Consider the following 21,659-nt stretch of genomic DNA (forward strand, 5'->3'; position numbering starts at 1 on the left):
ACCAGCCCGGTAACCACGGCAACTCTCTCTTCCTCCGGTGACGGAAGTGTTGGACACGGTGACTCCGTGGAAGTCAAAGTTTCCAGCTGACAGACACGGACGTAGAGTTAATGCAATGTAATTTGGTCATTTTGGTCCAGTGGAGTTAAAATGCAGATATTCCAAAATATATCAACAAACTTGCATAATGTTACAGTGGCTGACAATAATATGAATTTTTCATCCAGGTGTGCACATCAAATAAAAGTACATTATTCAAAATAACTAAAACACATATTCTATGTTTCACTTAGACTTCATGGTGAGTGTGAATAAAGTCTAAAATAAAGAATAAAGTCACGTTCATGTTGAAGCACGCTTGGTCATTCTTCCTGGCCGAGTCTCTACGGGCTGGGGATCATGCATCTTTAAACGTCTGGAAACTCAATCTGTCATGTGCTGACAGCGGTTGCTTAGTAACTAACAGGTGAGCCCGGAATCTGACACAAATATATAGAAAGACAATTTTTTTCTGCCAGATGAATGACATCATCAAGTGGTGCTTGACGGATGTGGTACTTGATAAGCGTCCACCTATCCTGGCGGGGGTCCCCAGGTGACAAACAGAGAGGTCGCCGCTTTCTCCGTCAGCGCCAATCCCCACGGCGTCTCGAGGACTGGAGTTGCGACAACATCGTGACAGCGCCAATGATTACTTTGAATTTAAACGTTTCATACTGAATCAGAAAAAAAAAGAGGTACATTTAGGCCATATACAGTGGATATAAAAAGTCGACACACCTCTGTTCTAATGCCAGATTTTTGTGATATAAAAACATGACAGAAATCATTTCAAAACCTTTGCACCATGAATGTTTTTTTTTTAATCGTTTCAGACACCACACAAACATTGACAAGCTCTTACGGTGTGTGTGGTGTACTTAACTGTCGAAGCCCCGCAGAGAAGTGAGCTTAATGAGAAGTTAGGGGGTGGAAAAGTGACTCTCACGAAGGAAATAACCTCTTACACATGGTGAATCAGTTTCTTTGCACAAAAAAGACTTAAAGTCATCAAAAATATGCAGCAAAATGTAACAAATGTGGCTTGTATGTTCGATTGATCCTGCATAGTTCAAATGATGTTTTGCTTTTAAGTGGCACATTTGAAAAAAGCACCATGCTTGGGTCATCGGTGACTATCAAATATCTGCCAATGTGAAGTAAATCAAAACATCTTCAACATGGTCTATACTATTTTCGAGGCGTATTATTAAATAAGCAAATGTGCTCATTTGACATGAGGGTTATATAAGCAAATCACGCCAGGCCAACTGAACGCTCTACAAAATATGTTTCCATTATTTATACCCCAAAAAATGTCTTAAATGTTGTATGTCTTAAAACTTTTAAAAATGACCTTGTGCCACCTTCATCTTCAAGCGCTGTCCAAAAGTTAAAAACAGTACCTTCCATGTATTACGTCATAGATCACAAATCTCAGCCTTTCATTCAGTTCCACTGACAGGTACAGTCCAGAGGTTCTTGAAAGCGGTACTCCACGCTGGTGGCGTTACGTGTGCAGTAAAGCGCCACCGAGCGGGATTGCAGTCCGTTCTCGCGGCAGCACTTGCAGAACCTGGCGTGAGCGTTGATGTTGAAGTTGAAGATGGTGGCCGACGGGCATTTGCCGTCACAGGAGAAGACCGTCACCTGTTACGAGGTCGGCGTAGAGGATGAAGGTACGGCGTCAGATTTTGTGTGTGTGTTTCCTTACAGGTGTGTTGCTCCTGCAGTCATCTTTACGTATGGTGGTCCGGATAGCCACTCGCTTGCATGTCTTTCCATCCTCTTTGCCTGTACTCAGAAAATAAAATGAATGACTTTTTTTGTCAACCTACACTGAGGTCGTATCAAACATTATGTACCCTTACAGAAATAATTATGCAATCATCTGTGAACAGGCCCTTATATTTTCAAGCTTGATGAAATGGCTTCTAAACAAAATTCCCAACATCCTGTTTCGTTTCAGGCACGGGTCGTTGAATCTTTTTCGTACGTGCTGTTATTTTATTCTTGTTTTTTGGCAGGGCTGGAATGTATGAGTGGAATTAAAGTTCCTCTGAATGGGGATAATTGATTGGGATTGATTTTCAGGGTGGCGTGGCTCAGGTGGTTGAATGGTCAATTTATCATTGGCACAAATGATGATGAGGAACATAAGTACATATACACACACGCGCACACACACACAACACACATTCTATTAGAGACTAAGTGAGGACTATTGAGCTGGAAGCTTTGTTGCCCAGCAGCAGGTAATTTATTGGTGGGGTGCTTGCACTATTCTTGGCTACAATGGTGACTGAATGTGCGATCACTGGAAATCAATCAATTTGCGTGGGGCTTCATTATCTTATATCAAGCAGCACATACCTGTGTCACAGTTAGTACTACCAGTGGGGGTTACGGGATTAAAGGTAAGGGGTAAAATACCCGCTCCAGCACCTGGTAGCATCGTCAGGACAGCCAAGAAAGAAAGCGCCGGGAGAACACAACAATAATTAAAAAAAAAAAAAAAAATGAAGACATCAAGAAATCAACATGGCACAGAAACAGAGGACGAAGCCAAGCGCAGCTCACATGCACAGGGAATTTGCTTCCTCACCTCCCCGACAAAAAATAAATAAAAACAAATCACAGAATGCTTTTAGAACACCTGAATCTCTGCACCAGCTTGCATCCTCACCGCAGAGCAATCGCAAGGTCAAAGCAGGCAAGCGGTGAAGAAACAATCCACTTCCAATCGCCCGAAGCGTACCATTACAGTGCTGATGCACAGATGATTATAACTTCCACTTTTTCCAGGTGCTGATCATCAAACAAAAGCCGCAGGTTGTGGGGAAATGGAAAACAGGCCAAGCATCAGGATTGATCGCCAATTGCTACAACAGCCTGCGCACCCCACGCCAAAAAAAAAAAAATATTCAGCCAATAAGCCCATATCTGCTGTCAGGCAACAAGGCGCTCACCCCTCTCAAGCATGAATAAACACAGGGACTCACATGTCCTGCAGCAGCCGTCCACATAGCTCTGGACCACACCACCACTCTGCAAGTAGACAATCTTATATTTCATCTTCTGATCTTAATTGTGACCATGTTTGAACATCTGAACTTGATTTCAGGCACTTTAAATGTGGGTCGACTCCCACTCACTGAGTTTGAATGTGATTAGCTCCTTAAGAACACAGCCACATGTTCGAGGGTGTGCGCACTTGTGCAATCATATTGTCGAAGTCATTACATTTCTTTTCCCAACCATCTCTCAGGTGCGACGGATAAAAATTCACATTTTTGCTTGACTTGCTGTCCCAATACTTTTGTCCTGAGTCGCATACCTGAACGCACTCTGTGTCATTGAAAGGTGGGCAAACCACGCTGGAGGCCAACGCCACGGTTCCCACCGCCGTTTCCAAGCAGTCGTAACGAGTGCAGTTCTCTACCCAGGAGCTCCCCGCCTGCGCACACCATTCCACTCATTACACATCTAAAAAAAAAAATGCAATGTTGTTAATTTCTTCTTTGCTCTCACGGCAAAAATCTCTGTCGTTCCATTTTCATTGGTGAACAAGCAGGAGACGTTTTTACAGGAGCCGCAGCACACCTGAGGGTCGGTGGAGGATGCGTATACTTGGTTCTGTTGGGAAGAAAACTTTTTAAGCCTTACCTCTCTTAAATAATGAAGCTGTTATATGAAAATGCATTAAATATACAGTTTCTCGTACATACCGGTTCACAATGTTGGGAGCAATTGACCGACGTGATTTCCATGGCGTAGAAGCCCGTGTTTGGATCTCTGTGGTGGAGGCAATGGACAGTGTAGCACAAGGCCTCAAAGTATTGAACGAGGGACTGGCCGGGGCCCAGCACTGTCACCCCTTGGAAAAGACACACTTCCGCTTTCTCTAAAGCCAAACACACACGTGCATGAAATCAATCATAACAGCAAAGGGTAAAAAATATTTTTTAGTACGTGGGCGGAGATCTCAGGATAGACTGGCACCACATTGCGTTTCACATACGGCACGTGTGTCGAGGACAGCTACAGTCGCCGCTGCTAAGATCCGGGACCTCGAATAAAACCTCCCCCTGAGAGAGGATAAAAGCCATGACTAAAGCGATTTTGCTGTCTCCGTGTGAACAAAACCAAGCTTTGGAGTTGGTTTTAATAGGGCTTACTTACAAGCTGGCACACTTGGAGAGCACTGTCCTCACATTGACATTCTAGGAGGGAAAGAGGCAAAAGTAGAATGTGTGAGGTTTGGCCACAAAAATAAAGAACAAGCTTGGAATTCAAGTGTTGATGTACCACAGCGTTGCTGCGGACAGCAATAGCCTGGAGGAGTAGTTTCGACCAAAGTAAGACCCGGTGCACAGCTCATGGATAATTTGGGGCACTTGTTCACATCACACACTACAACACACAAGAAATCAAAGCAAACATTATAATAAAAAAAAAATTCCGTTTATGCCGTATGGCGGCAATGCTCACCGCAAAGGTATTGTGGACAGCAGCTGTGGGTGGTGTTCAGATCCACAGCCAGGATTTCTCCACGTGAGCAGGTTGGCGGAGATTCCAAGCATGGGTTACACACTGCGCAGACAAAACAAATCATTCTAGCTTTTCCTAAAGTTACACTGCAATAAACAAAGTGAGACAATGTTTTATGAAGTCATAATGATTTTTTTTAATTGTGCAAAAAAAAAAGGAGTAAATGTCTCCTTTGAGGTTTTTAAGAAACATCCGGCCTACCACAGAGGAAAGAATAGCAGCATTGTTTCTCCTCTCGTATCTCCACTAAAAACTGATCTTCCCTACAGTCAGGGGAAAGGGCGGGTGGGCACGCTGCAGGGTCACACTCTGTGGGTGACAAAATTCGACATAGTTTTAAGGACAAAGCATGTCAAACAGAATGATGCTTGTTCGCACCGCATCTATATTCCGGGCAACAGGAGAGGGCGCTGTAACCGATCACCAGTCGGTCGCCGTCGTCACAAGCCGGCGCTTCGTTGTCGCATATGGTCATGTTGCAATCTGGATGGAAGGGCATGGTGAGAAAACGGTTTGAGTCTTATCATAATAAAACCCCTAACTGCGATTTTTTTTTTTTACACTTGAACTCACCGCAGATCTTCTTGGGACAGCAGGCGCCTTCCTCCAGCACATCCAGCACGTACTCTCCTTGCCTCTCGCACATTGGCGTCGGGACAAATCCACAGTCAGGCTCCACGGCCAGCACGGAGCCGTTCTCCATGCACTTGTACAGGCAGCAGCCTTGAGCGGCGCCGTTCCAAACCTCGCCCGGGGCCCGGGGCCTGCCTTCGTTGTCAGTGCATGCTATAAAAGCCAGATGGGAATTCACCGAGGAGCAAAGTGGGCTTATCCAAGTTTTTTTTTGGTGGCTGCCTCTGGCTCAAAACGTTCTGACATCTCCATGATCAGAAAGCCATCTACAAACTGCAGGGTGATGCACTCTGCCACTCCCAAATCAAAATGTACCCCCAAGATGACAAAAGATGTCTTTCATTGCGACTCACCGCAACGATCCTCAGTCACGCAGTGCGGGGAATCGGCTCGATGCAAGAGCGTCCCGCTACGGCAAACACACTCCTCCCGGACAAAGGGGCAAGCTGTCTCTTCGTAGTAGTCCTTGTTCAGACAGGTGACACTGGCGCAGGTGTTCACGCAAGGACGGTACTCCTTGCCAGGTGGGCACCGCAGAGCTGCGGGAGGAATGTTGATCTTTGACCATGCTTGGAACGCAATTTACAAATCAATTTCCCACATTGAAATGAATTGAAATATGATTCAGCCCTTCTTCTAAAAACGTGCCAGTGTGTCTTCTCACGGCAGAAATTGTGTCGTCTCCAGCTGAAGCACACTTGGTGTGTGTAGCAGACAGCCACGTACGCCGCCAGGAAGTCACACTGGTGGTCCTTGTAGTGCAGGTCGCCCGCCCACATGATGTCACAGAACTGATCCGGGGGCACCTGCAAAACACACATAAGCGCTGTCAAATTCATGTGTTCATTTTTAACTGCTACACATTGAGTGATGATGACACCTTGTTATGGCACGGTGTAAATGCTCTCTGACGGAGCATGGAGAGACAGCTGGAGCAGTCCCCGACGGTGCAGTTGTCGCCGACCCTGCGAGTGTGCTCGCTTTCGTCGGGCACGGGGAGCCTCCAAGCCTGCAGGAGGAGCATCATGTCTCCCACCTCTCTCACCACGGTGCCATTGGGCAACTTCAGGTCATTCTCCGGGTTGCCGTCGCAGCAACCTGCCATGACAGGTTGACAAGGGGGTCATGTCTAAATGTCAGCTCGTGTTGATTCCCCTGTTACGCCTTTGCTGCCACTCACCGCAAAGACCTCGAGTGGGGACAGATGCTTCGTTTGGGATGGTGTACTGCATCACTATGATCCCTGTGCTGTGATACCACTGAATGCTGACGTGACCAGGTGTTTTGATAAGATACATAGTGCCAGTGTCTTCCACGTGAAGAGAGTGGAGTGAAAATGGCAGCCTGGTGGGCCTGTAGTTCACTGTCACCTAAACATGCACATAAAGGAGCATCTTCATAAAATGCAATAGTTTATTTTTTATATTTTCCATGACAAATTGCAAATTGGGAATCTTCAAATGGAATAAAGTGCATTTTAAAAATCAGAGGGTCACCTTTCGATCCAGTCGATTGAGAATAATACGGTTAGTAGAGGTCGTGATATTTAATTTCTTCAAACACAGACCAGATGTTCCACCTGTTGGACTCTGCGGGGGAAAAGAAAATGAAAGCATATTTTAGAAAACAAACAAACAAAGCAATCGTAATGGAACAAAGCTGTGCATGTACCACTCACAGGTCTTCTGATTGAGTTGACGCTCTGGAAGCAAAACAAAAAACAACCTAATAAGAATAATAATCCAGACTGCCGCAAAAAACATGAGAATTTGAAATATGAATATAGGAGTGACTAGACAAACCCAATTAAATAGAGTACATGTTGAAAAAAAGAACGATTTGTCTTTATTATATTATTTATTATTATTAGAAAGTAATATGTCACCTTTAAAATTAGAAATGTTTTGATGAGACTATGACATGATGTGGAAGGTTCATTGCGAACAATTATTGAATTTATGTTATGTATTACCTGGCTGGTCGGACATTTCTCTACCGTGCCAATAATGGTTTCTCCCGGCAGCTTAACCAGGATGTAGGAGCCGTTATCATACAAGGCCACATTATTGCCATCGAACGTGATCACGCGCAGGTCAGACATCACAGAGCAACGACCTGGCAAAACAGCCGCTCTTGATCATCCGTCTTGTTAAATCTGCACCATCGGTGTACGGTATATCAATGAGCGACGACGCGGCTTACAAGGGCAACGCCACTGCGGGCAGCAGGGGTCCGTGTTGATGAGGACAGGCAGGCCTAGCAGGCTGCATCGAGGTCGGGTGGTGTTGGAGCGGCAATGCAGGGATGCGTTGTAAAGCAGCAGCTGCCCGTTGAAACAAATGAGCTCTGCACACTCGTTGATACGGTGGACGTATGGAGGCTGAAGGAAAATGTGGCAACAAGAACAGAGATTTTTTTTTTTTAGAGATCAAAGTGCAACCGCTACCGCAGGGGGTCTTCAGTTTACAAAGTGTTTTTCATTTTAATATTTCCTAGAATGAGGTAGTATGCTATATACTAGCACAAGATTGAATAGGACAGGATTGAGGTAGTAAGTCAGGCAGGAGGGGACGAAATGAAAAGGGTAGGACAGCTCCATCTTGGTTCTAAGGAGGATTGTGACTATTTTGTGTCTCCAAATACAACCCAAAAAATCATCACACTGTGTGTGGCCGTGCTGGTAGATGTCGTAACACTTACAGTACAGGGTGTTGTGGGCATCAAGAATGGAGAGGTGGTCAACGTCTCCTCTTCTGTCTGGAAGGTGTCTTGACTTGTCGATACTTCTGCAGTCACTGGCTCGGGGCCACTTGGCATGGAGGTTGCCTCGGTGGGCTGAGTTTGAGGAGATGTGGTAATGGCACTAGTTCCAGGGGAGATGACAGAAGGTGGCGTCACTGAGGTTGATGGCGCCGTAACGGTAGCGGTGGGAGTAACTGGAGGAGTTGAAATGAGGGGCGATGTGGGAGCAGTTGAGGGTGTTTGAGTTGGGGTGAGGGGGGTTGGAGTGCTGGGGATCCCTGGCGGAGATGGACTGAAAGTAGTGGCGACGGTGGATGGCCTCATGGTGGTTGAAGATGTTGTGAGGACTCGAGTGGTGCTCGTTGTGGTCGTCGTACGCCTCGTTGTTGAAAGTGTTGCCGGTGGCGATGTTGTAGTTACGTCGGGCCGTGTCACAAACGCAAAGGGGGTGGGAGTCGGGGGAAGAGTCACGCCTGACGAGGACAAGTGATATCACAAATAGTTTGGAAGAGTTGTCAAATCTCACTGAAATGGTCAAATTTAAGGTTTGCCCAGCATCCCAAAACGGATTGTTCATCTTTAGATGTTCCATTTAAAGCATGACTCACAATCCTCCAGGTAGACACATCTGCTGGTGACTTCATCGAGGACCATGTTCTTGGGACATCGTGGGAAACAGCCCTCCACCCTGTGATGATGATGAAAATCCCGTTAAAATCCAGTGGAGCGTGCGTCATGAGAGGCGGGGCTCTTACAGAGGCAGAAAGTTGCAGCGTGTAGCATCTGGGTCAGTGCAAGTGCGCACGCAAGGGCTGGCGCAGGCTAGATAGCGCCACTCACACATCATCCGGTAGGGGATGACAAAATGAGTCTCTGCATGAAGAGAGCAGCAAATTGGTTAGTGCTGATGTGTATATATAAATGCAGCGCAGCCATTCTCAAACTGGAGTCCACGACGATAACTTGGGGGTACATCCATCAATAAATTATATGTTGTGGCATTTAACAAAAAGTGCAAGGCAATATATGGGGACTGAACCAATTATTCGTTCCTATCTTTGCTTTGGGCCAATTTAAAGTTGTCATATCATAGTGACTTGACACAAATTATTATATAAATGATATCTTAAGCGTAAGAAATCCCATCATTCTATTGATGTAGGTAACATAAATAAATTCGTCTTCAGAACTCGATGGTGTTTTTCAAGGCGAGCTCTGTTAATTGGTTTTCATAACAATCATGTCAAATGTGGATTTGAATTATATTGAGTTTGGTTCATTTTATTTCTATTAAAGAGCTCATAAATAATTTTTTAGAAATAATGTCATTTGAGTAAATAACTCTCATGCGTAGTCGTTCGAATAAAAGAGGTCTTTGGAAAACTCTCTCTCCTGAAAAGGATACCTGGACCAAAAAAAGTTTCGTAACCCCTGACATTGAGGACTATTTCCAGCAAAGAGTGTCCATACACCTTCGAGTATGAAGCTGCTGCTGGCTTTGAAAGCGCCAGAGGTGTCATATCTCAGAGCTCGAGCGGCGGTGCGTGTCAGGGTCAGAAAGATCCCCGGTTGGTTGGCGAGTTCAAATGAGGTGTGACCGGGCAGAAACAGCCCCTGATGCTGGATGAACGTCGCCCGCCGTCTGAAATCTTCCCCTCGACTCCAGCGCTCCAGCTGGACACATCGTTTCCCCGACACCACAATGAAGAAATTGGGTCTCTCCGCTGACTCGAGTGACACCACAGGGACGCCTGGGGAGATAAACATGCGAGTGCTTCGGCTTTTAACATTCTCCGTCGTTTCTTCCCGTGTTCCACGTTAGACTATAGTAGAACCTGCTTACGTGACGTCCTGTTCCTGTGTAGGCCTGCTGTGACCATAAAGTTGAAGAGCAGGCCCGGGGCGGGCGAATGGCCTGATGTGTCTCTCACCAAAGGAAACACTGATCCACTGGTGCGATTCACTCCAATCATTGTGTTATTGTGGACAGCGCTCACGAAGGAATACGGGCCGTCGCCAAGAGCTAAGATGCACATAACAGAAGTCTATCTCAAAGGAAAAAAGTACGAGCCGCGATTACATTTATTCATATGAATTTACCTTGGTTGTAGTACTCACAATCCTGGGCTGAAATGAAGAAAATGTTCCGGTTGACAATCATCATGTGATTTGTATGAGTGTGTGTTTGTAAACTCACGACACACAGAGGGCGACCTCCAGTGTATGGCGATGCCGTGCTGGCAACATTTGTGGGCATAGGCGGCGATGGATGTGCACAGACACTCGCAGTCGCCCCCCCGGTCGCAGTTGCAAGTGTCAGTAAGGCAATTTCGGTAGAACCAGGACACGTCCACCTACAGGGGAGGCAAGTCATGTTCATGAAGATCACCCAGTCTCACTAGTGGGAAGTAATTAAGTTTCTGTTTACTTGCTACTTTGAATTTTTTTTTCTCTGTAAATCATGTTGCGATGCATTTTTAATGTATGAAACATTTTGTAGGTAAAACCTGATTGTTTGTTTTAAATGATTGATTGACTCATGCAAGTGGAACCATCCCTATGTCTCCATTGGGGTAAATGAAGGGAGGCCTTGTTTAGAGGAGTTGTCAATAATTCAGATCAGCGATGAGATATCAGTACAAAGAATTGTGGGTCGCCACAGAAGGGATTGGGTAACCAATATGACAGAGTCAAGTCCAAAGGACAGCTCAACTCAACTGTGAAAATATAAAAAAACACTTTCTAATTCTTTGATATTATTTTTTTTGTATTTTTATTTGTTATTATTTGTCTTTAAGTAAGTATGTCAGGCTCACGCAAGCATCATATGATGTGCACTACATGATCAATCATCTTCTAATCAGTATCTGGGCATTCTTCAATTACATGTGCTCATCTCTACTAAGCACTGTAATACATCAACCCTTCTGGGCTTTGTGCTTTGTTGTGGAGCTGAGGTCTCATGTGCGCAAATATAGGACTCCATCTACTGGCCACACATGTAAAAACTGTAACTTCAATCTGTGCATGTGAGATTATTTTAGACAAAATACTAATTTACAGTTACTACTGCATCCCTACTCACCACATTATGACACGATGCAAAAACCTCGCTGTAGAGGAGAGCGCATTCCCTCTTGGCGTACGGCTGTCTCCCCAAGTCAGCTTCGCACGGTCGCTCTACAACGTAGTCACTTTGGCACTACACACACAAGGGGCAAGAATGATGGAAAGCAAGATCGCGAGCGGTGTGTGTGTTTTGGGTAATACAAACGTGAGAGCTCGTACCTGCCCCAGCGCCCAGCTATCGCCAAAGCTCTGCGCGTTGTTAACCTCCATGTGGCTGGACGTGGTCATGTCGTTAACAGTCACGCCGTCGAAATTTCCACAAAGTCCGCTGAGAAGACCCTGGAGGAAAAAAAATTGCTTTAAAGGGGATATAGAATGGAAAATGTCATTTTTAACTGACACATAAAGTTGGCTGTCAAACGAAGTTAACCGTGTTTTGGTGGCCGTCTGGGCAAGTGCGTCTGTTATGTAACAGTGAGGCTAATTTACTGGCCCCATCCAGAATTTGTCTGCCCTAAATGTAGCGAGGCTGGATCACGCTGTGGAGGAAAAGGCTTGATAGCCCCACTGACTGACTGCCAATAAAATGCCTTCCCCAGGTCCCAACGATGGGATGCAGGAGCAGTCAGAGGGACTATGAAATCTGTCCTAATTTAAAATGATTGACAGCTGCAAACCTTCCACCGAGGCCCGGCTCTGATGTGCACCGTTGTCTTACGGTCCCAGAGGATGGTCAAGTCCTGATCGGGGAAGTGGACCACGGTGTAGAAGCCGGCTTTCCACAGATTGAACACCGACTCTCGACCCACCACAGTGGATGGGCTCTGCATGGGAAAGTGAAAATCACATGTCTTCTTTGCATAGATTTGAATTTTTTTTTTTTTATGAGTTTGTGTGAGCGTGTACAGGATTGCCAGAGTTGTCCGTGAAGTAGATCTTGGTAAGTCCCACATGTATGACCAGTGTTTTCATGCACACAATGCCACTCTCATAGCAGTCCTTATTTTGGGCAACAATGGATACTTCAGTTTCTCCTGAACTCTGCGCAAAGGATGAAGGTCATTTATTAACAAAATCCCCCTTTGAGAAATCACCTAACATTGACATTTGGATTCTACACACTCAGGAAATACTGCAGCGTAATTAAACTTCTACTGTGTTCGGGACCGCACGGTGGTCTGCAGATCTGTCAGGTCTCAATCGGCACGCCTGTTCCAGCCATTCTAATTCTATATCCCTGGGAGCACAAGAGCCCTGAGGTTTGGGCTGAACACTGGTTTCTTTGTCGTGCTAAATTCTTGCCTAGCATTACCAAGGTACAAAACAAAGGAGTACACTCATACACACGCCTTTACCTACTCTGATTAAAAAGAAAAAAAAAAAAACAGAGACTTGGCTGCTCTTTATCAGAGTAAAATCACCTTTGGTCAAAACCGGTGAGCGATGCTGCTACTTCCTTAAAGTGTTACTAAAAATGTACTTTTCAAGGACGTGTATACAAATCTTTGGCTCGCTGTAATCAAGTGTGAAATTAAAACACCTAATTATTTTGCAATCCGACTATTTCTGAAAATGTCTCCAAGCAAGCCATTCTGTAATTTACCGGATCACAATGTAGTAGAATGCACTTTTCAAATGGCAAAGGCCGCACTTACTTTGAGCAGGTAGACCTGACAGTCCGAGTGGTAGTCGTACTCCAGACCGTCGAAGGTGTGGTAATGTCTATCGCTGTGTACGGTGCACACAGCTGGACACGGTGAATAACTACAGTTAAAATAGCCACGGTGACACACGCTGAGGAGAATCACACACAAAAAAAAATAATAAAAAAAATCATAAAATAATGTCATCCATCTGCCCCATACACTTCCTTAGTAGGAATTTGCCCTAATGGCAGCGTCAACACAAAATTAGGTATACATTTACACCAGGATATAGAGATTACAAAAATGGATGACTTTTCTGACATTCTGCAGTGCCCCGTTCATTCATCAGGAGAATAATAAAAAGCCAATCCGGGAGGGCCTTTGACATACCATTTATAACAGGACGTTTCCACAGTTTCTCCAGGGAGGTACTCCAGGCCAAGCCAGACACAAGGGCAGTTCTCGGGATAGTAACACTCCCCACGGTGCAGCACTAGCCTGTAAATAGAATATAGCAAGCATATATTTTCAAAACCGGATTGTAGTGACACGGGATGCATTCTGTGAGGAAGAAAGACAGATACGCGCAACACGGTACTAATATTAGTGTGAAGATCTTGAAGATGAAAGCATACGCAGCATGCTCTCTCTTGATTAAGCACACCGTGGCTTTAATCATTGTAGATGACTACACACTAATTACGTCTCCATCTCACAGACAGCCTCGGGTTTTCTGTCCTTTTGTGCTCACATCCACTTGCATACATTTGAAAATTAATCTCTTTAATGAGATCATTTTGTCAGCGATTTGCCAAAAGAGCTGAAATCGCGCTAATGTTTTTTTTTTTTTTTAATTGTTATGATTTCGACGTACTTGTGAGGACCTTTCTGACACGAATGAATAATTACCCAGGAGGGCAGATGCAGCCCGGGATGCAAGGCGTGTTGGGCGGGCAGGTGACATTCAACATTAGGTTGCGGCACGTCGGCGCGCAGGCCGCGCCGCCTCTCTGTTCGGCGCAACTGTGGTAGACTTTACCCGTGGGGCACTGCCCGATCTCTGGGCTGTCTGGCTCTACACACACAGAGACGTGGGTAAATCAATGCCTCTCTCCTTCTCACCGACTACACTTCCTGGGAAAAGAGCTACAGGTCTACGAACATAAGCTTGATTTCAGCAAAGGGGACCCGGCCTGAAACAGCACTTTGTTGTTAGAAGAAACAAGAACTGAAGGAAGGGGGAGCGCTAATGGAGCAGGGTTACCTTTTTCCTCTGGCACACACTCCAGCTTCCCATTCCTGCACAAGCTGGTAGAAAATGCAGAAAAAAGAGCTTAGCCCAATGGTTCCACAATTAATGGAGGCAATCATAAAAGAAATATATTATTTGTGAATCTTTGCGATATATTTGTCAGGACTCATTCTCATAGGGCTCACTGTATTTATTTTTGTAATGTGGCGCGGGTATTCAAGTGGGCGAGCAGCCAAAATGCTTTCCTCCTTTTTTCAAGCAAGAAAGCTGTGACTCACCAGGGTCCAGTGGCGCTGAAGACGACCTCGCCTGGTTGTGAAACACCAGCCATGGTGTAGCAGTGGCACTGGGCCCTGCCAGAAACAGAAATGACAAGCTCATGACCATTCCTGATATGAACACATCCTTGTTACTGATTTTTTTTTTTAGTTTTTACATATACGATGTGGTTCAGTTAAATTCCAGGTTATAAATCACCCTAACTTGCAAGCTTATGAGTGCAAACGTTTTATATGAAAATACATTCTGCAAAATTCTTCACCTCTAGTCAGCTGGAAAAAGGCTCCAGCTATTAAAAAAGTGCTGCACAAAATATTTGACGTTTTAAATGCTTTGTCATAGGAGTACATTAAAAAATTAAACATGATTTAAACAGACGTGTGTTCACATCCTATTTCCACTGGAGACTGGAGAAGTCTTACAGGCGCACGCATCGCTGGCGCACGTCGTCATAGTAACTGCCGTCAGGACAGCCACACCCCTCAGCGCAGTCGTCGGGGTTACACATCTCCACGCTGGACACAGCTCGACAGGACCGCCCGCAGGACGACACACAAGAGTGGTACAGCATCCCTCCGAGACAAACCACTCCTAAATGTACACAACCAAGAGGGGAGTGGGGACGTGACCTACTTTTTGCAAACAAACAAAACATCCCATAAGCTCTAATTTAATATTATAATTATGCAGAGATATCGTTATCAAATCTCCACAGTGATTACACTCACTCCAGCGGCTCGCGCAACTCACCGCATTCAGAGACGTGCGCTCGGAAATTAACGTCAACGCCGTGCTTGGAGCAGAGCAGGGCGTAGTGAGCCAGAGCCGTGCACAGACAAGTGCTCCCGCAGCGGCAGGCCTGGTAGCGACATTGCTGCCGGTAGATGTTTGGACCAATGTAGCTGTGACACGAGGTGAACAAACTCCCCAGGAGCACCTCACATTGGGTAGCATAAAATACTGAAAAGATACGTGTGCAATATATATGTTTAAAAAAGTGTAACTAATGTATTAAAAGCTGAAGACAATGTCTGCCGAGTTTCCACTTCAATCTGGACTTTGATGAATCAAATTACCATTCTGTAGGTTCACCTCGCACGGGTCAACAATGGGCAGGTTAACGGGCGCAACGCAAGCTGAAGACACCTTCCAAGCGTTTGCATGAAGCTGTGGCGTACCCTCAATCATACCAGCGGGAGACCTAATCACAGTAATATACAAAATGAAATAAAAACAGCCTTCATTGGTATATGAAGTGCAGACTGACAGGAAGTCATCTCGAAGATTTCCATTCAAGGTCCCGCAGAGTCCGAGCGTCGATCCACGCCAGCGGCTGTCCAGCTGCAGATGGACTCGCCCACCTCGGCCATCGTAATGCAGCCTCAACCCCACCCGTGCCTTCAGTTGGGTGAACACCGAGGTCAGCTTGCGCACGTCTATTGCATCTACACAAATAAAAAAATGAAGGGAAAGTGTTAACTTGATTTAAAACTCTTCTGTTATATAGTTCAATGCGAGTGAAAGGACCACCATCGATATAAGGCAAGACGGGTGCCGAGTTGACGCCAATCATCACTCCTCCTTCTCTGGTCAGAGTGATCTGACGACCGACGTCCTCCTCCAGTATCAGCGTCACTGACTGAATGCACACCTGCTTCTGTTCACATAAAAAGGGAGGTTCAAGAATCATGTATTTGTGGACGCACCGTATCAGGGGTCATCGGGAACATAATTCAGGATTACTCTGTATGAAAGTCAGACAGGTTCATTACTGTGCGAGTCGGTCATAAAAAGGTGTATGTGAGAGCGAATCCTGATTTATGTCCCCCAACGGCTCCTCATATGGTGTAGACATCATCTCTTGAGCACCTCAGTGCAGGTGGTGTACTGCAGCGTGACGGTAAATTTGCTGCTCCCGCGGCTCTTTGCCAGGACGTACTGGCACGCGCCCGGTTGGAGAAACATCCTCCCGTCGAAAGTGGTCACAAACACGTCGCCCATCACCGAACACTCGGCTGAGGATGGATCCAAGTAGTAAAATAACGGAGTCACCGGTTTGTTGATTTCTTAACAAAAGGTCCGAAAATCTCACCGGTGCAATTGTTTTCGGTGCAGTTCCATACGCCTCCCATGCAAATACTAAAAAAAAAAAGTATTAGTCGTTGAACAGCACGTTGGAGAAATGTATCTTTCTTAATAGAATACATGTCAACGCTCACCATACATTGCAGCCTTGTCTAAGCACGTGTCCGTGAACGTACGACGAACCGTGGTAAACGCACGGGCACTGAGAAGCAGCAATGCATGTTCCGTTTTGAAGAATGAGCCCTGACGGAAAACAATTTGGAATTAGTGGCAAGCAAAAGAGTCGATTGATTTTTGTTTTCACCTTCTGGGTAAACACGGTTTGCTCACAGACACAGTTTGTGAAATAGGATGATTTACTGAGTTGTGCAACTTCACACTTGATGGCTGGGGAGGCACTTCAGAAACTAGCAGTTAACACAAATTACTAAGTTCCTTGTCTTCACTACCATCAGGACAATAGCAGCCGTCCAGGCAATGCAGGTTGGTTCCGAGGCACTCTTTTTCAAAGGTGCAGGTGGGAGGGCAGCAACTGATACAGTCTCTATACACGAAGCTCTCTTCGCAGCCATCGTCTACAGATCAAGATTTACGCACACATAAAGACACAAAATTAGTCTGAAATACTGTGGAGCATCTTTACTCACTGATGGATGATTCTGAGGTGAGTTAGGAATGAGAAGTTGTACTGAGAACTTACTGCAAGAGGGAAAGCTATCTCTCCACTCCCTCACTGGGTATCCCACATGAGAGCAGGCCCGGGTGTACTCCACCAAGGCCCTGCAAAATGTCTCCTCATCATCAGCTCTACGATAGAAATACACTTCAAGTGATGTGGGACGGTAGCCGAGCGATGGCAGTAAACATCGAAAAAGAACAGTGGAGTGACTTACACGCAGAGGTCAGACACACAGCTGGCCACAAATGGATTGGGATCAATATTCTCGTGACAGGACAGAAACGGGAAGAAAAGGAGAGCGCTGCATTTCTCGATGGCATCCTGTAGACATGAATGGAATGGCAATCACGTTAACGCCACACAAAACTTTTGGAAGTCGATGCGGTCCTTACATCTATGTCGGATTCAGAGTCACACGGGCCGCTGAAGTCGACGTCCACTGAGGGACAGGCTCGTTCGTGAGGCAGGTCGACTGCCCAGCTGTTAGCAAACACTGCGGGCTCATCGGTTCGTATGCCTGAAGTTACGCACGTGTGATATGGATGAGCGGTGATGAAAAGGCACCTGGTGAATACTTTTAATCGTCATCAAATTTGATGCTAATTGAGCCTGATTTCTTGAAATTTATCTCGTTAGAAAGTGAGGCTTGGAATAATCCCAAAATGGTAGCTTTGAATCAAAATGGCCGACTTTCGACATTACAGCACCGTCACGAAGCTCCACCCATGTCGGATGGCGGAAGCACAAATAAAAAAAGTCAAAACAAGCTCTGGGATTCTCACATAATAGTTGCTTCCAACCAAACGTTTGACAAAATACGATAAGTAAATAAAAGAGAATGAGATAGCGGCTCTTACCGCGGGCGGTGGTGAGGTCATCACCCGCAATGTGGTTGAAATTCCCACACAAGCCACAGGGGGATCCCCGATGCTCCTCACTCATCTTCAGGTAGACCCCCGAGCCTCCATCCCAGGCCAGTGAGAAGCCAAAAACACTTTTCACCAGGATGTAATCGGCCAGCCGCTCAATAAAAACGCCACCGATAGTGTGAGGCAGACTGAGTCTGCAAATACACAAAGACGGGAATCCTCACTTTTGAAAATCCGCTACGAAATAAGCACGATCATCTCTGCACATCACATACCTGCGTCCTCCCTGGTGGACATAGTATCCGGATATGTGGATCTCTTCTTCATTTGGGAAAAGCAGGCTAAGAGCTCTTGGACATGAATACACACTGTCTTCACACACTCGGCTGTTGTGCACCTGAAGATACACCACAGAGAACGACAAAATTCATGAAGAAGCCAGAATGGAGCCAAAATCTTCAGCCATATTGTGTTTTTATTTTTTAAAACGATATTCTATGAGCTTTCTCTTACCCACACAGTATACTGCGGCGTTGCAGAGTGGCAGTCCTGTGCCAGGATGTAGGAACACGTCCCAGGAAAGTAAAAGTAGACCCCATCAAAGGTCTCATAGTGATGCTGACCCCAGGACCTGCAGATCCCGTCTCTGTCTTGACCCTGGTTTGGTACTGATGGATCAGTTTTAGATTTTAAGACATAAATTCAATTATAAATGTGAAAACCATTCTCACTTTTATCTTTGGCCATCGTTTATTTAAGGAGGGTTATTTTTCCACATCTCGCCCACCTTAAAAGCTCTTTACTGAATCCCCACAGTTTACAATGCTGACATTTAGGGGGGTCCGGAACCATGAATCATCTTATCTTCTTAGCAAAGGCCACACTTTTACATCTGATACTTTTTATCTGGAAATGAGTTGATCAAATATACGATTACCCCATCTACACAAACTCAGCTACTTGAGCTATTAGCCTTATCTAACTAAATAATCGGCTATAGAGAATTGGGCTTTGGCGGAAAAAAGCACTTTGTTATTGTAAAAAAATATATCTGCACGCTTCAGATTGGTCCCATATCTCCTTCCAACATGTGCGAGGATCAGATTAAAAACGTCTTTATGACGATTCTCGGTCTGTGCGTGTAGGATAGAAAGCAAGGGATCTGCGGAAATTAATTATGTGGTGGCGCATACATATTTCATGAATACAAGCTAAATAACCAGGGAGTAGCACGTGTGTAGAATAAGATATGCAAACCATTTCTTTCGAATTTGGATTAACGATGAAACATCTACAACAAACAAGAGCAGTCCAGCTGGCTTTATTCAACCTCCGTGAAGTTAAGATTCCACCACTGAATAAATATTTGATAGAGAATGTCACATTTGTGTTAACACTTTACTCACCAATTTGACAGCGGTCTCCCAGCGCCTGGAACTGGGTACAATCACACACGCCATCATCCTGACACCAGCCGCCATTGAGACAGCTGCAATATTCTGAGGATGGAGAGAGAAAAAAAAAACCATGAATATGTTCTTTCTTGTGACATCATCATCATCTTTAAATTGGTGCTTACCTGATGAGGAGTCTCTGGCTGTATAGTTGTGCAAAACACTGCGTGATGGAGTCTCGTCAGCATGCAGCGGTCTGTACGTCTGGTTTAAATCAGAGATAATCAAAGTTTTTACACCTCAAAAATAATTGGCCCTCCCACGACCACCATTTTGATCACCAGTAAAATATAACGGCATGATGGGTGTTCAATAAAAATGCAGCATCTCCATCGAGTCACTGCCTCAAATTATGTTTTTTATTGTTTGAAATAGAAATTGTTTCATTGAGAAAGTATAAATGTGCTTGACGTTACAAAGACAGCCTTGTGTGCCATTTTTTTTATGGGCACCCTGACCTGCTCTGGTTCTCTTCGGTGTAGTGTACCAACGTCATCCCAGAGGAGATCTCGTTTCCTTCGAAGTGCATTAGCCCGTCTGCACACATAAAATACACAAACACACACTAGCGGGAAAGAGTGGTAAGAGGGAAGGTTTAAGCGCACTTTACACACCACCTTATGACATACTGTCAGTCAAACAGGCTGCAAAGAGTGCAAGTATAATCATCACCGGATTCAAAACAATCATTTACTGAAAAACATCCTTGAACGCCAATATCTTCATCAATAATTTTACTTGTGAATTTTTCTGTTCCAATAAGTAAGAACTGAACACAGAGCGGTATATTAATTTTTTTACATACCACATATCATGAACAAACTCTTCTAATTCTTGGATCTTAAACGAAGACCTTTCTATCTGCTTCTGCATTTTAGTTGAATCACATTGAAACACAATTTTAACTCATTTTGTGGAACAATTTTTATATTTCGGGCATCTCTAAGTCTTATTTTGGGAGAACATACAAACGAAAGAATTGTAAATCGCCATTGTAAATGAGAAAGTGTTCTCAATTGGCTTACCTGGTAAAACATTGAATAAAAACAAAAATAATAAAAAAAAGAAACCCAGAACCTCTTTACTGCGAGGCAGATGTGCTAACCACTAGTGTTCAGTTCCCTGTGTAGTTGTTAAAAAGTATTGAAAATAAAAAAATGGAAAAAAAATCCAATTTTACTGAAAATATAATGATATAAATACCTTTGTAGCCTTGCTTCTGAACCTGAAGGTCGATTCTGAGCACCTAAGCAAACCAGACAATGACAAGAAAATAAACTTTATAAACTTATAAACAAGTAAAGAACTATTTTAAAATTGTACTTATCTTTCACTCATAAATATACAACAGAACAAAAAACGGCAAGTACGACGGTGACTCGCTGGTGCTTAAATTATTTTATTACACATCGTTTCTAAACTAGTTAAAGTAGTTTTATAGTTTTGAAAATGTATCATGAGAACTTGTCGAACTTACCCTCAACAAGAAGAAGAAGGAGGAGGTGGGAGAAAGAGAACAACATGACAGTAATCCGCCTCACCGTCCGCTTGAGGGTCATCTCAGAATCAGGTGCATGTTCCTGGTCTCGGGAGGATATTTGGACCGGAGCTCGGTGCCCCTCCTTAAAAAAAGAGGAACGCAACACGGTTCCAAGTAGGAGGAGAAGACGAGCTACCTACCGGGTGAGACGAAACGGATCCCGCTCAACAGGTGGTGACCGCGAATCCAAATTAGCAAAATTTTTCCGGTTTTTCCATATTGGTATTACAAACGGGCATATTTGGTGTCTTCTCGGATTATTCCCGCCCAAGACGAGAGTGGCGGGAAATTGAAAAGACATCACCGCCGGCCGCCATCACGGAACTCAATTTCATATTAAAGGTGAATTAATTAATTTTCTCCTTCATTTAAGACGTCAACGCGAATTTGAAGTATTGATAATCAATTATGAACACATTTCTACCGTTTTAGTTCTACCAACTTTTTAATAATCATGAATTTTATTTAACTGCTTTATTGCCGTCAAAGTTCTATCTATCTATCTATCTATCTATCTATCTATCTATCTATCTATCTATCTATCTATCTATCTATCTATCTATCTATCTATCTATCTATCTATCTATCTATCTATCTATCTATCTATCTATCTATCTATCTATCTTTTAGTTCTACCAACTTTTTAATAATCATGAATTTTATATAACTGCTTTATTACTGTCAAAGTTCTATCTATCTATCTATCTATCTATCTATCTATCTATCTATCTATCTATCTATCTATCTATCTATCTATCTATCTATCTATCTATCTATCTATCTATCTTTTAGTTCTACCAACTTTTTAATAATCATGAATT

General features: G+C 44.4%; 2 protein-coding genes across 4 annotated transcripts in view; one reads left to right on the top strand and one right to left on the bottom strand.

Annotated features, from left to right (window-relative positions):
* Window positions 1–852: 852 nt before the first annotated feature.
* Window positions 853–21,085, bottom strand: otogl (otogelin-like). Of its 2 annotated transcripts, XM_088378351.1 has the most exons (57): window positions 20,776–21,085; window positions 20,502–20,544; window positions 19,757–19,835; window positions 19,424–19,502; window positions 19,251–19,343; window positions 18,358–18,512; window positions 18,120–18,241; window positions 17,833–18,038; window positions 17,368–17,492; window positions 17,190–17,296; window positions 16,997–17,103; window positions 16,746–16,871; window positions 16,431–16,539; window positions 16,304–16,350; window positions 16,081–16,226; window positions 15,742–15,868; window positions 15,479–15,656; window positions 15,288–15,412; window positions 14,962–15,171; window positions 14,634–14,802; window positions 14,211–14,285; window positions 13,945–13,988; window positions 13,590–13,755; window positions 13,071–13,178; window positions 12,690–12,828; window positions 11,941–12,075; window positions 11,712–11,858; window positions 11,254–11,373; window positions 11,051–11,167; window positions 10,163–10,319; window positions 10,066–10,092; window positions 9,809–9,988; window positions 9,438–9,716; window positions 8,721–8,838; window positions 8,574–8,653; window positions 7,924–8,438; window positions 7,426–7,603; window positions 7,196–7,338; window positions 6,902–6,925; window positions 6,720–6,812; window positions 6,404–6,593; window positions 6,104–6,321; window positions 5,888–6,029; window positions 5,577–5,762; window positions 5,164–5,376; window positions 4,969–5,073; window positions 4,792–4,899; window positions 4,531–4,632; window positions 4,348–4,452; window positions 4,222–4,262; window positions 4,061–4,127; window positions 3,768–3,943; window positions 3,571–3,675; window positions 3,377–3,496; window positions 3,042–3,087; window positions 1,754–1,833; window positions 853–1,689 (listed from the first exon to the last, which is right to left on the bottom strand). In XM_088378351.1, exons 1-57 carry the CDS (start codon window positions 20,855–20,857, stop codon window positions 1,489–1,491), a joined length of 7,485 nt encoding a protein of 2,494 aa, XP_088234477.1. In that variant the 5' UTR covers window positions 20,858–21,085; the 3' UTR covers window positions 853–1,488. The 2 variants fall into 2 exon arrangements, with proteins under 2 accessions (XP_088234477.1, XP_088234479.1); XM_088378353.1 differs by lacking the exon at window positions 11,941–12,075.
* vwf (von Willebrand factor) overlaps window positions 20,830–21,659 on the top strand; it is a 29,898-nt gene continuing 29,068 nt past the window's right edge. Inside the window, exons 1-2 of one of the 2 annotated variants that reach the window (XM_088378347.1) lie at window positions 20,830–21,009; window positions 21,111–21,180. The gene's annotated coding sequence lies outside the window, so the exon portion shown is untranslated. Of the gene's footprint in view, window positions 21,010–21,049; window positions 21,181–21,659 lie in introns of those variants that run through there. The other variant, XM_088378348.1, reaches the window with a different exon arrangement.

This window comes from Syngnathus floridae, chromosome 6 (assembly GCF_059516105.1).
Source record: "Syngnathus floridae isolate MCC-2025c chromosome 6, RoL_Sflo_1.0, whole genome shotgun sequence".
In the NCBI taxonomy this organism is placed as follows: domain Eukaryota; kingdom Metazoa; phylum Chordata; class Actinopteri; order Syngnathiformes; family Syngnathidae; genus Syngnathus; species Syngnathus floridae.